Below are 10,886 nucleotides of genomic sequence, written 5' to 3'. Positions count from 1 at the left end.
CCCTAAACCCTAAACCCTAAACCCTAAACCCTAAACCCTAAACCCTAAACCCTAAACCCTAAACCCTAAACCCTAAACCCTAAACCCTAAACCCTAAACCCTAAACCCTATGATGATCAATCAATCACTGCCCTCCTCCAAATCACTTGCCTTCTTCTCCTCCTGCAACCCAAACTCCGTATCCAGCTGCTCCCGCATCGGAACCTCCTGGACAACAAAAGCGACCAGGAAGCCTAGAAGCCCGAACGCGAGCCCAACATACCACACGATCCGCAGGCTGTCCACGTACACACCCACCACTGCGGCCTGGACAGCAGGCCGGTCATCCAGCGAGGTCATAAACTCCTTGGTGGCGAGCTCGTACGCACCACCGTTCGCGAGACGGGCCTGCAGGGCGGGCTCATCACCCAGCCGGGACGGCAGCAAAGTATTGACCTGGCTATTGAAGACGGCGGAAGGAATGGCCACGCCCCAGATGCCGCCCAGACTGCGCAGGAAGGCCCAGGTGGCGGTCGCGACGGCGACATCAGCCTCGGAGAGGGGCGCCTGGAGGGCCGGCAAGGTGGTGGTGAGGAGGGTGCCGACGCCCGCCGCGCCGAGAATCTGGAACCCGACCCAGTCGCCCTCGGACGAGGAGGCATCGAGGAGGGTGAAGAGGCCGTAGGCAATGATGAGGAAGGCGAAGCCGGCGAAGTGGAACGGTCGGTAGCGGTTCAGGGTGGACAGGCCGCCGCCGGACAGGATGGCGAACGGGATGGCCGTCACGGCACTGGGGAGGAGGTCCACGCCGGACCGGGTCGGGGAGGCGCCCTTGACGGCCTGGAAGTACACCGGCAGGAAGTACGTGATCCAGTAGGTGAGGATGGCGTGGATGAAGGTCAAACCGAAGGCGCCGAGGGAGGTGCGATTGCCAAAGAGGCGCAGAGGCATCGTGGGCTCATCGGTGGGGAGCCACGTCGAGGCTTCTAGGGCCAGGAAGGCGATCAGCCCGAGGAGCCCCAGGATCAGGGGCACGAGGGTCTGCGAGGAGGACCACGGGTGCACGGTGCCGCCCCACGTCAAAGCCAGGAGGATCGCCAGGACGGAGGCAACCAGGATGGCATTGCCGAAGATGTCGATGCGGCGGAGCATGTGGCGGAGCGGCTGCTTCTTGTAGTGGACGTGGAGGAAGGGGACGAGCAGCAGGAGGGCGGCGCCGCAGATGGGCAGGTTGAGGTAGAAGATCCAGCGCCAGGTGACGCGCTGGGTCATGAGGCCGCCGATGACGGGGCCCAGCGAGAGGGCGACGGCGAAGACGGAGAAAATGACGCCCATGTACTTGGGGCGCTCGCGCAGCGGGACCAGGTCGCTGACGATGATGTCCACCAGGACGTTGATGCCGCCGCCCCCGAGGCCTTGGATGGTGCGGCCGGCGATGAGGGCGCCGGTGCTCTTGGCCGAGCCCGACACGGCCGAGCCCACTGCAAACAGCACCACCGCCAGGATGGTCAGGCTGCGCCGGCCGAAGATGTTGGCCGTCTGGCCGTACAGCGGTTGGAAGGCGGCCATCGTGAGCATGTATGCGTTGGATATCCACACATAGGAGTCGCCCGAGTTCAAGTCCTGCACGATGGTCGGCAGGGCCGTCGAGATGACGGAGGCATCCAGCGCGGAGAGCAAGGAGGTGACAGTGAGCGCCGCAAAGATGGCCTATGTTGGGCATCAGATGGCAACTCGTGGAGACCGAGGAGGAAGTGGGAGGTACTTACCCAGAACCGCCAGCCCTGCTTGACGGGAGGCGGGCTGCTGGTCTGCGGGGATGGGGAGGAGTCTGTGGACATGTTGGGCCGACCGTCGTTGCTGAATTCGATGTCCGATGAGAAGCAAGGTCCTAGAGTGCACGATCCGGGGGGAAGGGGGGAGAGGGATCCAGATTCACTCTTATACCAACTCGCTGCAGGGGATCGGACCTGAGTCAGGGCTGGGTGGGGCTCCTGACATCTGACACCAGATCCGGTGGGTCCCCTGACTCAGGAAGGACCATGTTGATTGATGCGGATCTCCTCCGTGCATCCAATTATCTCCCACTCTGACCCCGGACAGAAAGAGATAGCTAAGTAACATAGCTCGATCCCATTCACCAACAATGTCACTCAACTACAACACATGGTTGATTGATGATTGCCGTCTGGCCCAGGCGACCGGTCGGTCGCAACGGGGAACGATGGATCCGCGGGCCCCTGCACGGCATCCCCATCCCCGTCAAGCATAACCTTCCCGCATACCACGCCCGAGAGAATACGGCAGTCATCGAGCTCTTCCTAGATGACTGGCTGCCTGGCTGACGGGGTCCAACTGAAAAAGTAGCTCCGATCTGTGGTTAACATCTCAGTCGTCTCTCCCACTGTGCTCCTCCCGATGCACGACTTTTGATATAACGGCAATGATGCCAACCATCATGTGAAAAAGCAGAGGTGCATCTTGGTTTGAAGATGTTTCGGGATTACCCTTCACCTAGGAAGGTCCTGTCTTCTATTTTAAATATTCGGTGGTAGTATTCATTCTACCTTCCCAAGAACTTGATCTACATCGGTGGAGGTACGAGAATTTATATCTTGTTTTTCACTGGCGAGGTGTCCCTTGGCACATGCCTATGCCCGTTTGCTTCGGACAAAGATTCAACAAAGCAATATGACAGTACTATGTAGTATAGTACGAAGCTTCAACCCAAGGCATCCTGCCTACCCATCGTAGGGCTCTGTTACTCCGTACATATAGTTAGGGCATGTAGGGTTTCGAGCGGGGCGGGCCGGGGAAAATTGCCCGGAGAGGCTTAAATCCGAGGGTGACGCGTTCCGGGCGGCCAAGAAGGGATCGGCATCGTCGCTCTTCTTCCCTCTTCCGACTTTTCAGCCGGGCGCCATCCTTCGTCTTCTCCCCTTTCCCCTTGTTTCTGTGCCTGGTGACGAGACTGACTGCCGTGAGCACGCCATGGCCGCGATCAAGGACGATATCACCACCAGCCAGCACCCTCCTGAGGGCCCCCCCGGGATCGTGCTGGTGCCTGTGCCGAGCGACAGCTTGCGGGACCCACTGGTAAGCAAGCAAGCTGCGCCCCCCCCCCCCCGAATCGATCCTGCATCTGCATCTCCGATCGCGTCAGATCCGGATGCGATTCTGACTGTCTGTCCCAGAACTGGTCCCGCCGCCGCAAACACCTCATCCTCGCGATTCTCTGCCTCGCCTCGTTCTCCGGGGCCATCGCCCCCTCTCTGGCCAGCTGAATCTGGCGCAACAGGCCAAGATCTATGGCAAGACGACCGTCCAGGAGGCGTACGCGGTACGAGTCCCCCTCCCCCCCCCTTTTCCCCCTACTTTTGGCTGCGTGCGTGCGAGAGAATCCCCCCCCCCGGTTAATGTCTTGCGATAGAACTCCGCCGCCCTGGCGGGCATGGCCTTTGGGCCCTTCTTCTTCGCCCCCGTCGCCCACCGGCTGGGCCGCAGTTCGGTCATCCTGTGGTGCGTGCTCTGCACGCTGGTGTGCCAGGTCTGGGGCGCCGTCATGACCCACCCGGACGACTACATCGCCTTCGTGCTGTCGCGCCTGTTCGCCGGCTTCTTCGGGGCGGTGCCCACCGTGCTGGGCCCGCGCATCATCACCGACCTGCTGTTCCTGCACCAGCGCGGCCGCGCCTTCACGGCCCTGCACATGGCCTTCCTCTTCGGCACCATCGCCGGCCCCACCTTCTCGGCCTTCATCTCCGCCAACGCCTTCTTCCCCGTCGAGTTCTGGTGGTCCGTCGGCCTGCTGGGCGCCACCGCCGTCCTCGTCGTCTGCGGCCTCGAGGAGACCGGCTACGACCGCGCCCATCCGGACCGGAACCCCGTCATCCCCACCCCCTGGCTGGCGAACCGATGGGCGACCTTCGTTCTCGGCCACCGCGTCGTGCAGCCGACGACCTGGGCTGAAACGGTGAGGACCCCGTGCCGTGCCCCCCCCCCGGGAAACTCGGGCGATGGTGCTGACCCCCTGCAGATGAAAATCGCCGCGGCGCCCATCCTCATCGGGATCTGTCCCGTCACCATCATCATGGGCACCTTCACCCTGATCTCGTTCGGCTTCTACGTCGGCATGAACGCCCTCGTCCCCGTCTGGCTGCAACGGTCCCCCGCGGAGGGGGGCTACGGCTTCTCTCTGAAGCAGAGCGCCGCCTTCACCTTCTGCCACTGGATCGGCATCGTGATCGTGCAGCTGGTGGGCCACCGCTACAACGACCGGCTGCCCCTGGCCCTGGCGCGCCGCTTCAACCGCGGGGGGTGGAAGCCCGAGTACCGGCTGCACGTGCTGTGGATCCCCAGTCTGATCCTCAATCCCATCGGCCTGGGCCTGTTCGGGGCGACCCTGCAGTACCACCTGCACTACCTGGTGCTGGCGCTGGCCGTGTTCCTCGTGACGATCGGCGCCCTGGCCAGCGTGCCGGTGACGGTCAACTACGTGGTCGAGTGCTTCACGCGCTACCCGGCGGAGGCGGGCATCGTGGTGGGGGCGTACCGGATCGTGTACGGGCTGACCATCACCTTCTACATCAACCCCTGGGTGGCGGCCGTCGGGGTCGGCTGGGTGTACGGCATGATGGCCTTCTTCGCCGTGTTCTCGTTCCTCTTCGTCATGCTGCTGATGTGGAAGGGCCACGCCATCCGGGGGTGGCAGCTGGCCTCGGTGGCCAGCAGTGAGGAGGGCGTGCAGATCGACGAGGGTGGCAGCGAGAAGCATCGGGTGGTCCACGAGGGGGGTGGGCAGCAGGCATAGGGATCCAGCCCCTGACCTGGCCATCATCGTCCTCCGTGCAGCGGGCACGGCGGGGTCTTCTTCATTCATCATCACGTAGTAGGTATAGTAATTCTATAATCAGTTAGTAATACACACGGCCAAGTCCACCTTCGACAGCCACATACATACCATCCGAAGGTGATGTTTCCGGTACGATTAGCCTATCGTATAGTGGACTGTTGCAGTGTTGTTGTTGTTGTTGTTGTTGTTGTTGTTGTTGTCAGGGTTAAAGGAACAACCACCCGCTGGTGCCTGATGCAAAGGGCAACCAACCTGGCCACGTGAGACCGGATTCGTGCCTCAGGCATACTATTACAGGCCTCAGGCCCCAAGCACCAGGCAGCCAGGTGTCAACGAGTTGTTGCCTGCCCGCCAACACAAACAACAACAACAACAACAACAACAACTCAGCTATTCTTCCCTGTTGGGGACAGACGATGCAGAAAAGCTGGCCGGTCGTGTTCTCTCAACTCGAATCCACTGCCCTCTCCAACCCCTCCGCCGTGTCCGACCGGGTTCGACGACGCCTCCTGGACTTCCCCGAGCCTGAGGTCCAGCGAGCCAACATCGCTGTCGACAACGGACGAATATCTAGGATACCTCCTGCTGCGGTTGTAGCAGCTGGTACATAACATTTACAGCGCCCGACGGTTCCACAGTGCGCAATAATCGATGTGACATCTGGGGGTGGGTAGGCGCACAGAGCAGCAGGAACCAGGCATTTGTCTCGATGGATGGTTCTGACAGGATTTCGGGGCTTCGACGACCCTCCTCCATCTGCGTTGTGCCCTCACTGGGATGCCTGTTCCGGCAGGCCAAGGTCAGCACCGCAGATGGCAATGGCACAGCCCGTCTCGGTTGGCGTAAGACGATGACGACCATTTCGACCGCTCCCTAAACCGAAACGACAGACACTTAACAGGACGTCTCGCTAAGCCACCACCCCAGTGGTGATCCATCACCCACGTCATGACAGCCCAAAAATAACTCGGGATGCCAACCAAGTTTCGGGGCCCCGGATCGCTCCCCCGAGGGCTATTTATATCGCTGGCTGTGCTCGTGAGGCACAAGCCTCCGAACCTTAAACGGGCGGCCCGAAACATGCACCACTGCAACGGTTCGCTCGGTGCATTTGCTTGGTAAAGCTCGCTGTCCTCGATGTCGAGCTTCCCCGGCATGGCTACCACTCGGTCATCCCACATGCCAATGTCTCAGAAGCGGGGGATCGGCAAGGGCAGGCCATGGGCGTGTTATCCACACTTGCCCCCCGTCCAGGAGTTCTCCGCCGGCAAGGGCATCCCCCAAGTCATCCGTCCATCCAGGCTCTGTCCAGCCGCCTACCTCACTACTTGACAGATCCCATGGCCGCGGGGGCGAAGCCTGGGGGGTGGCCGTATTGGCCCGGTGATAATTGGCCGTACCAGACAATCCGCGGTGCGGAGAAGATAACCGCCTCTTCCGGCTTTGAACCCCTTCCGACTCACTTGGCTTGTCCCCATTGTCTTGCATGCGCATTGCTCTTCGGTGCATGCGTTGTTTCTTCCTCGGGGACAGTGGTGTGGTCTCTCTGGTACCTGACATGGACACACATACTGCTCATGCCCAAGATGGTCGGTCCTAGTCGAGTCCATTTGGTCTGCCACGGCCATCCGGGTCGAACCACGGATGTCTCGGTACCCGTGCAGCACCAACCGTCAACCATGGTACGGGGGTCCGGAGACCAGCAGACATCATCGAATGCCTGTATTCGCCCTTCCCGTCTGTGGCAGCAGAGGAATCATCGCGCTGCGTCAACATATCTCACAGGGAAGGGAGTACACAACATCACAATCGCTGCTTACCATGGATCCCTCTGACCGACCAGATCCGCCCATGCTGTCCGCGCTCCGTCTGGTTGGCCATCGTTCGGTGTATCCGAGTTTGTTTATAGATAGCCTCCAGAGTGAGCGTAAACACGGGCGCCGTCCCAGCCAATCTGCGTTGTTTTCGGGGATGAGCGAGATATGGGCCGTTTGGCCTCTGAGGGGTATCAATCTCCCGGAGTGGCTGAGCGGCAGCCTGCCAGGTCGCTTCCTGCTCCCTGGGCCCCGCGACTCCGTCGAATATTGCCTGGACCGGCCGGAATGGGCGAGACATCAGTCATTTGACAGGGTGTTCCCACGGCACAGGAGCATCCGGCAATGGTAGTCTTCGTATATCTCAACATCCTTGATGACGATGCGACGATTGCATCGCTCTTCCGGTCTACGGGCAGTCATGACGTCGGGAAGAGGTGGTCAGCCAAGTCTATAAATCCCCTGCTGCTCCCTCTGCTTCTCAGTCGACTGACACGACAACAATCATATATTCCGCACATCATTCAATCAGATCAAAGTTTGTTCGGGAAGATGAAGCTTGCATTAGTTCCAGTTCTCTTCACCACCTCTACGCTGGGCCTCAGCATTGCGCGAGCCCAAAACACCGTTCCAATCACCTTCATCGGTGCAGGCGGTGCTCAATTTACTCAGGCCTTCTCGACCGATGGGTCCTTCGCTCAGATCAGTCAGTTGGCACCCAACCCTGGTCGAACACAGCCACTAATAGTCCTAGATAATGCCCTAAGTGTGTCGCACATCTCTTCCGGCATGGCGGGCGTTACTTGCACCTTCAACGGAGTGGATAACGGGGTCACGACCATCACTGGGCCCGGGGAAGTGGATGTGGGCCCACCCCAGACTCAAGTTCAAGGGGCCTGCAGTCAGGGCTCCACCCCCCCCAGCCATCCGGTGCAGCCTAAGCCGTCGGGGGGGCAGGTGTTGATCACCTTCGTCGGGGCCGCGAATGCCCAGTTCAGCCAGGAATTCCCCACCAACGGTGCTGAAACAACTATCAGTATGTATCTCCCATCTAAAGGCGTGGTTGGATCATGCTAACGAGGATACCAGCCAATCCACTCAGCATCTCACACATCATGTCAAACACAGGTGGCGTCCAGTGCACCTTCAATGGTATCGATCATAGTGTGACCAATGTGAATGGTGCTGAGACCGTTGATGTTGGTCCACCCCAGACCCAGGTGTCTGGTGCCTGTCATGCATGAGGCCGCCTGGGGGAGATGCCTCCGAAACAAGGGACTTTGGTCCGGGAGTTCATTCGTTTGGTCGCAATTGACAACATCGCTCATTTGAAATTGCCTCCGTCAAGGTGGATCGCGTTTGAATTATGTTCACTATCCTTAATTTACTTTAACTTAATTTGCAGGCACATCGTGCTCGAGTCTATAATGATAGGAAATATATATTATTTTTGGGAAATACTCCACAGAATTGAACCAAACCCCGCACACTTCGTCTTTCCAGCATCCTACAGCTACGTTGGAGGATTACTAGAGAGGGACGATATCTCGATTTACTTCATTGCTATTCAGCTAGGCTTGTCAACGTCTCAAACAGGAACAGCTCTATTTCTCCTCGTCGCGGGACCCAGTTGGCCTCCAATCATTGCTTCATCAGACATCTCAAGCCGCCCAGTTCGTTCACTTGACGGGACGACAAAGGCAGTCCGTCCAGACACTTAGACGTACTGGATGGTCACCGAGGAGTCGCTGTCAATGGTGACATCGGTCACCACCTGGTCGTCGTCGTTGACGATCTCGATGATGGTGGCGCCGTCAACACCAACGCTCTCCCCACCGGCGGCCTCCGCGACGGCACCGGTGAAGGTGACGGTGCCAAAGTCCACCAGGTTGACGAGGGAGTCACCCTCCTCGAAATCTGTTACATGGTTAGCCCCTGTGTGCATGTTTGCGGGGAAGTGAGGGGTGAGGAGGGCGGATCCTGTCACGTACCTTCGACGATCCACTCGGCATTGATGCCGCCGAGGGCGTAGCTGGAGGAGAGCTCCTGGGAGACCTTCTTGCCGGTGCTCTGGTTCTCGATGGTGGCGATACCGCTGGTGGAGGAGTAGGACTCGACGACGGTCACGATGACATCGCCGGCGGAGATCTCGAGGTCGGAGAAGTCGTAGGCGTAGTCGGGGTACCATTCGTACCAGGCGTCGAAGGAGGCCTGGCCATCGGTGACGGTGAAGTCGACACCGGTCTGCAGGATGGCGTTGGAGTAGGTATCGCCGTCGATGCCGACCCAGGCGGAGGCAGCCTGGCTGCCAGACCCAGAGCCAGTGGGCTCGGGGACGGTGAAGGTGCCGGTCACCGCGGTGTAGGTGGCCGCCGCGGAGGGGGGGTTGACCAGCACGGCACCGGACCAGTTGGAGCTGTACTCGACGTTGGTCTGGTTCTTGACGGTCGAGGGCTTGTCAACCGCCTGCAGGGGACGCGAGCCTTTGCCGTTGTTGGTGTTGCTGGCCCGGGCCTTGACGCGTGCCTCGAGACCACGGCCGGGGGCAGCAGCGGCAACGCCGGCGAGGATGGTGGCAGCAAGAACAGGAGTGAACTTCATCTTGACGGTTGGGCTTTTGGTGGTTTGCTGTTAGGCAACGGGAGGCAAGGGACTGGCGGTGGGCGAGGTCGGTCGAAGGCTGTGTTCCTGAGAAGACAATGGAGACTGATGGAGAGAACCCAAGCATCGGCGAGATCATCCACGTATTTATATCCATCTCAACTCCGACAAACTGCTCCTGGCAGATTCGCTCGCGGAATGGCATCATCTTTCCTCATGCCCTCCGAGAGCTCGCATCATGGGCGACAGGCACCCCTTCGCAGGCAGTGAGGTTATTGAGGATGGCGACATCCAGGCGTGAGATGTGAAGATGCATCGGACTCCGGTGGTTTATCGCACTTGCTCGGACGACTCGCGCGACTAGGGCCATTGACGGTCCCCTCAACAATGTGCAGCCCCGGTGGAGGCATACCACGATGCTTGCGTGCTCGACTAGTGCCTGGTCGAGAGAGAGAATGATCTATCCGAGGGTGCCTTCCTCCGTATCCCCTCGACGCAATGGGCGAAGACGTGTGCTGTTCCAGTTGATATCGACCAGTATTACGAGAGAGTCGGAGCTTTAGCGGAACAGATCAATCCACAAGGCTTCCTGAATAATCGGCACGCCAGGCCTTCTGCACAGGCTGTCTGCTCGGGGCCCCGTGAGCACGGGCCAGCGACGAGGAATCCTGCATGGCCGCCACGGGGCTTTCGGAAAGAAGCGCCCACCTGGCTGGCTTCCCAAGCCCCTTGGCTCCAGCACGTCAGGCACAGGTTGACTCTCCGGCCAGGCTGGTCCATTTACCCGGACGGCAACGGCACTTCCCACGAAGCGGGGCCACGCCGGAGGGAGGCATCTTGCGTCATTTTGGCTCGGGTGATCCGATCGCTTGCAACGGTGCAGAGCAACAAATCTCCGAGACAGCACCGGGCCAAGCCACACAGAACTATCTCCTGGGTATGCGACTGCTGACTTTGACAGACCAGCTTCCTGGTTGACGTCTTGGGGAGGGCCCCGCCGCTCCAGTCCCAATGGATGGTCAGCTCGCTGCCAGGTCCCGACTGCCCCTGACGATGGTGGATGGTGGATGGTGGATGGCACGATGGGTCCCCTCGGTGGCGTCATGGATCACGAAATCCCCCGTCCTGCAGACGGTGGTCCTGGCCCTGTCCCCCCACTTCGGTGACCAGCCTGGTCGATTATTCAGAAGAGGGGAAATGGCCGGAACGCCCTGGCGAGGGTGGAATTGGCGTCGGTGGCCATCCGCTGGATCACCTCATGTTGCAACGGGGTGGGAACATCAGATGCCGGGCATCCACAATCCCCGCCCGAGGCCCCTGTCTGATAGTGCGAGCCCATTGGTAATTGTCTGATGAGGCCTCGATGGAGGATAACAGTATTAGGATGGCCGGGTCAGACGCCATCAGACTTGACTTTGCTCCTTCCGCTGCCGGGCCATCTCTACATGCAATGCCCCAGAAACGATTCGCCCAAATCCAGGGCTTTGCGCACATTTTGACGTCGCTTCGATGTATCGGAACAGTCCAGCAACTTCATCTATCTGTCACAAACGACTTTTTGCCCTTCATGATGTCTGGTGCACCATGTCTGCCATCTTCCACAAAAGCCCCAATGCAAACGTTGAGCCGAGGAAACGTCG

General features: G+C 59.7%; 8 protein-coding genes across 8 annotated transcripts; 6 read left to right on the top strand and 2 right to left on the bottom strand.

Moving 5' to 3' along the window:
* Positions 1 to 120: 120 nt before the first annotated feature.
* On the bottom strand, positions 121 to 1,620 carry BO70DRAFT_301986 (MDR family MFS transporter; the record flags this gene model as incomplete). Its single annotated transcript, XM_025539730.1, has 1 exon — positions 121 to 1,620. A coding segment is annotated over one exon (1,500 nt), but the record flags the coding sequence as incomplete, so codon positions are not given.
* A 422-nt stretch (positions 1,621 to 2,042) lies between these two features.
* Positions 2,043 to 2,371, top strand: BO70DRAFT_176125 (uncharacterized protein). Its single transcript, XM_025538402.1, has one exon. The coding sequence runs from the start codon at positions 2,157 to 2,159 to the stop codon at positions 2,322 to 2,324; it is 168 nt and encodes a 55-aa protein (XP_025394702.1). The 5' UTR covers positions 2,043 to 2,156; the 3' UTR covers positions 2,325 to 2,371.
* A 588-nt stretch (positions 2,372 to 2,959) lies between these two features.
* On the top strand, positions 2,960 to 4,909 carry BO70DRAFT_366641 (polyamine transporter). Its single transcript, XM_025544386.1, has 4 exons — positions 2,960 to 3,075; positions 3,260 to 3,319; positions 3,410 to 3,952; positions 4,016 to 4,909. The coding sequence occupies exons 1-4, from the start codon at positions 2,971 to 2,973 to the stop codon at positions 4,787 to 4,789; spliced, it is 1,482 nt and encodes a 493-aa protein (XP_025394701.1). The 5' UTR covers positions 2,960 to 2,970; the 3' UTR covers positions 4,790 to 4,909.
* A 77-nt stretch (positions 4,910 to 4,986) lies between these two features.
* BO70DRAFT_366640 (uncharacterized protein) lies at positions 4,987 to 5,682 on the top strand. Its single transcript, XM_025544385.1, has one exon. The coding sequence runs from the start codon at positions 5,248 to 5,250 to the stop codon at positions 5,440 to 5,442; it is 195 nt and encodes a 64-aa protein (XP_025394700.1). The 5' UTR covers positions 4,987 to 5,247; the 3' UTR covers positions 5,443 to 5,682.
* Positions 5,683 to 5,841: 159 nt separating this feature from the next.
* Positions 5,842 to 6,828, top strand: BO70DRAFT_176081 (uncharacterized protein). The gene has a single exon (XM_025538401.1). It carries the CDS (start codon positions 6,052 to 6,054, stop codon positions 6,664 to 6,666), a length of 615 nt encoding a protein of 204 aa, XP_025394699.1. The 5' UTR covers positions 5,842 to 6,051; the 3' UTR covers positions 6,667 to 6,828.
* Positions 6,829 to 7,197: 369 nt separating this feature from the next.
* BO70DRAFT_301870 (uncharacterized protein) lies at positions 7,198 to 7,889 on the top strand (the record flags this gene model as incomplete). The annotated part of the gene is made up of 3 exons (XM_025539725.1): positions 7,198 to 7,351; positions 7,400 to 7,681; positions 7,735 to 7,889. The coding sequence occupies 3 exons, from the start codon at positions 7,198 to 7,200 to the stop codon at positions 7,887 to 7,889; spliced, it is 591 nt and encodes a 196-aa protein (XP_025394698.1).
* Positions 7,890 to 8,215: 326 nt separating this feature from the next.
* On the bottom strand, positions 8,216 to 9,438 carry BO70DRAFT_346180 (A4/G1 family peptidase). Its single transcript, XM_025541532.1, has 2 exons — positions 8,637 to 9,438; positions 8,216 to 8,562 (listed from the first exon to the last, which is right to left on the bottom strand). The coding sequence occupies exons 1-2, from the start codon at positions 9,244 to 9,246 to the stop codon at positions 8,363 to 8,365; spliced, it is 810 nt and encodes a 269-aa protein (XP_025394697.1). The 5' UTR covers positions 9,247 to 9,438; the 3' UTR covers positions 8,216 to 8,362.
* A 46-nt stretch (positions 9,439 to 9,484) lies between these two features.
* BO70DRAFT_433271 (uncharacterized protein) lies at positions 9,485 to 10,348 on the top strand (the record flags this gene model as incomplete). Its single annotated transcript, XM_025548398.1, has 4 exons — positions 9,485 to 9,543; positions 9,611 to 9,635; positions 9,683 to 10,183; positions 10,208 to 10,348. 4 exons carry the CDS (start codon positions 9,485 to 9,487, stop codon positions 10,295 to 10,297), a joined length of 675 nt encoding a protein of 224 aa, XP_025394696.1. The 3' UTR covers positions 10,298 to 10,348.
* Positions 10,349 to 10,886: the final 538 nt, after the last annotated feature.

The sequence above is a fragment of the Aspergillus heteromorphus genome (assembly GCF_003184545.1).
Source record: "Aspergillus heteromorphus CBS 117.55 chromosome Unknown BO70scaffold_48, whole genome shotgun sequence".
NCBI classification, from domain to species: Eukaryota; Fungi; Ascomycota; class Eurotiomycetes; order Eurotiales; family Aspergillaceae; genus Aspergillus; species Aspergillus heteromorphus.
The sequence above is the reverse complement of the archived record's forward strand: the minus strand, read 5'-3'. Positions and strand labels throughout refer to the sequence as shown.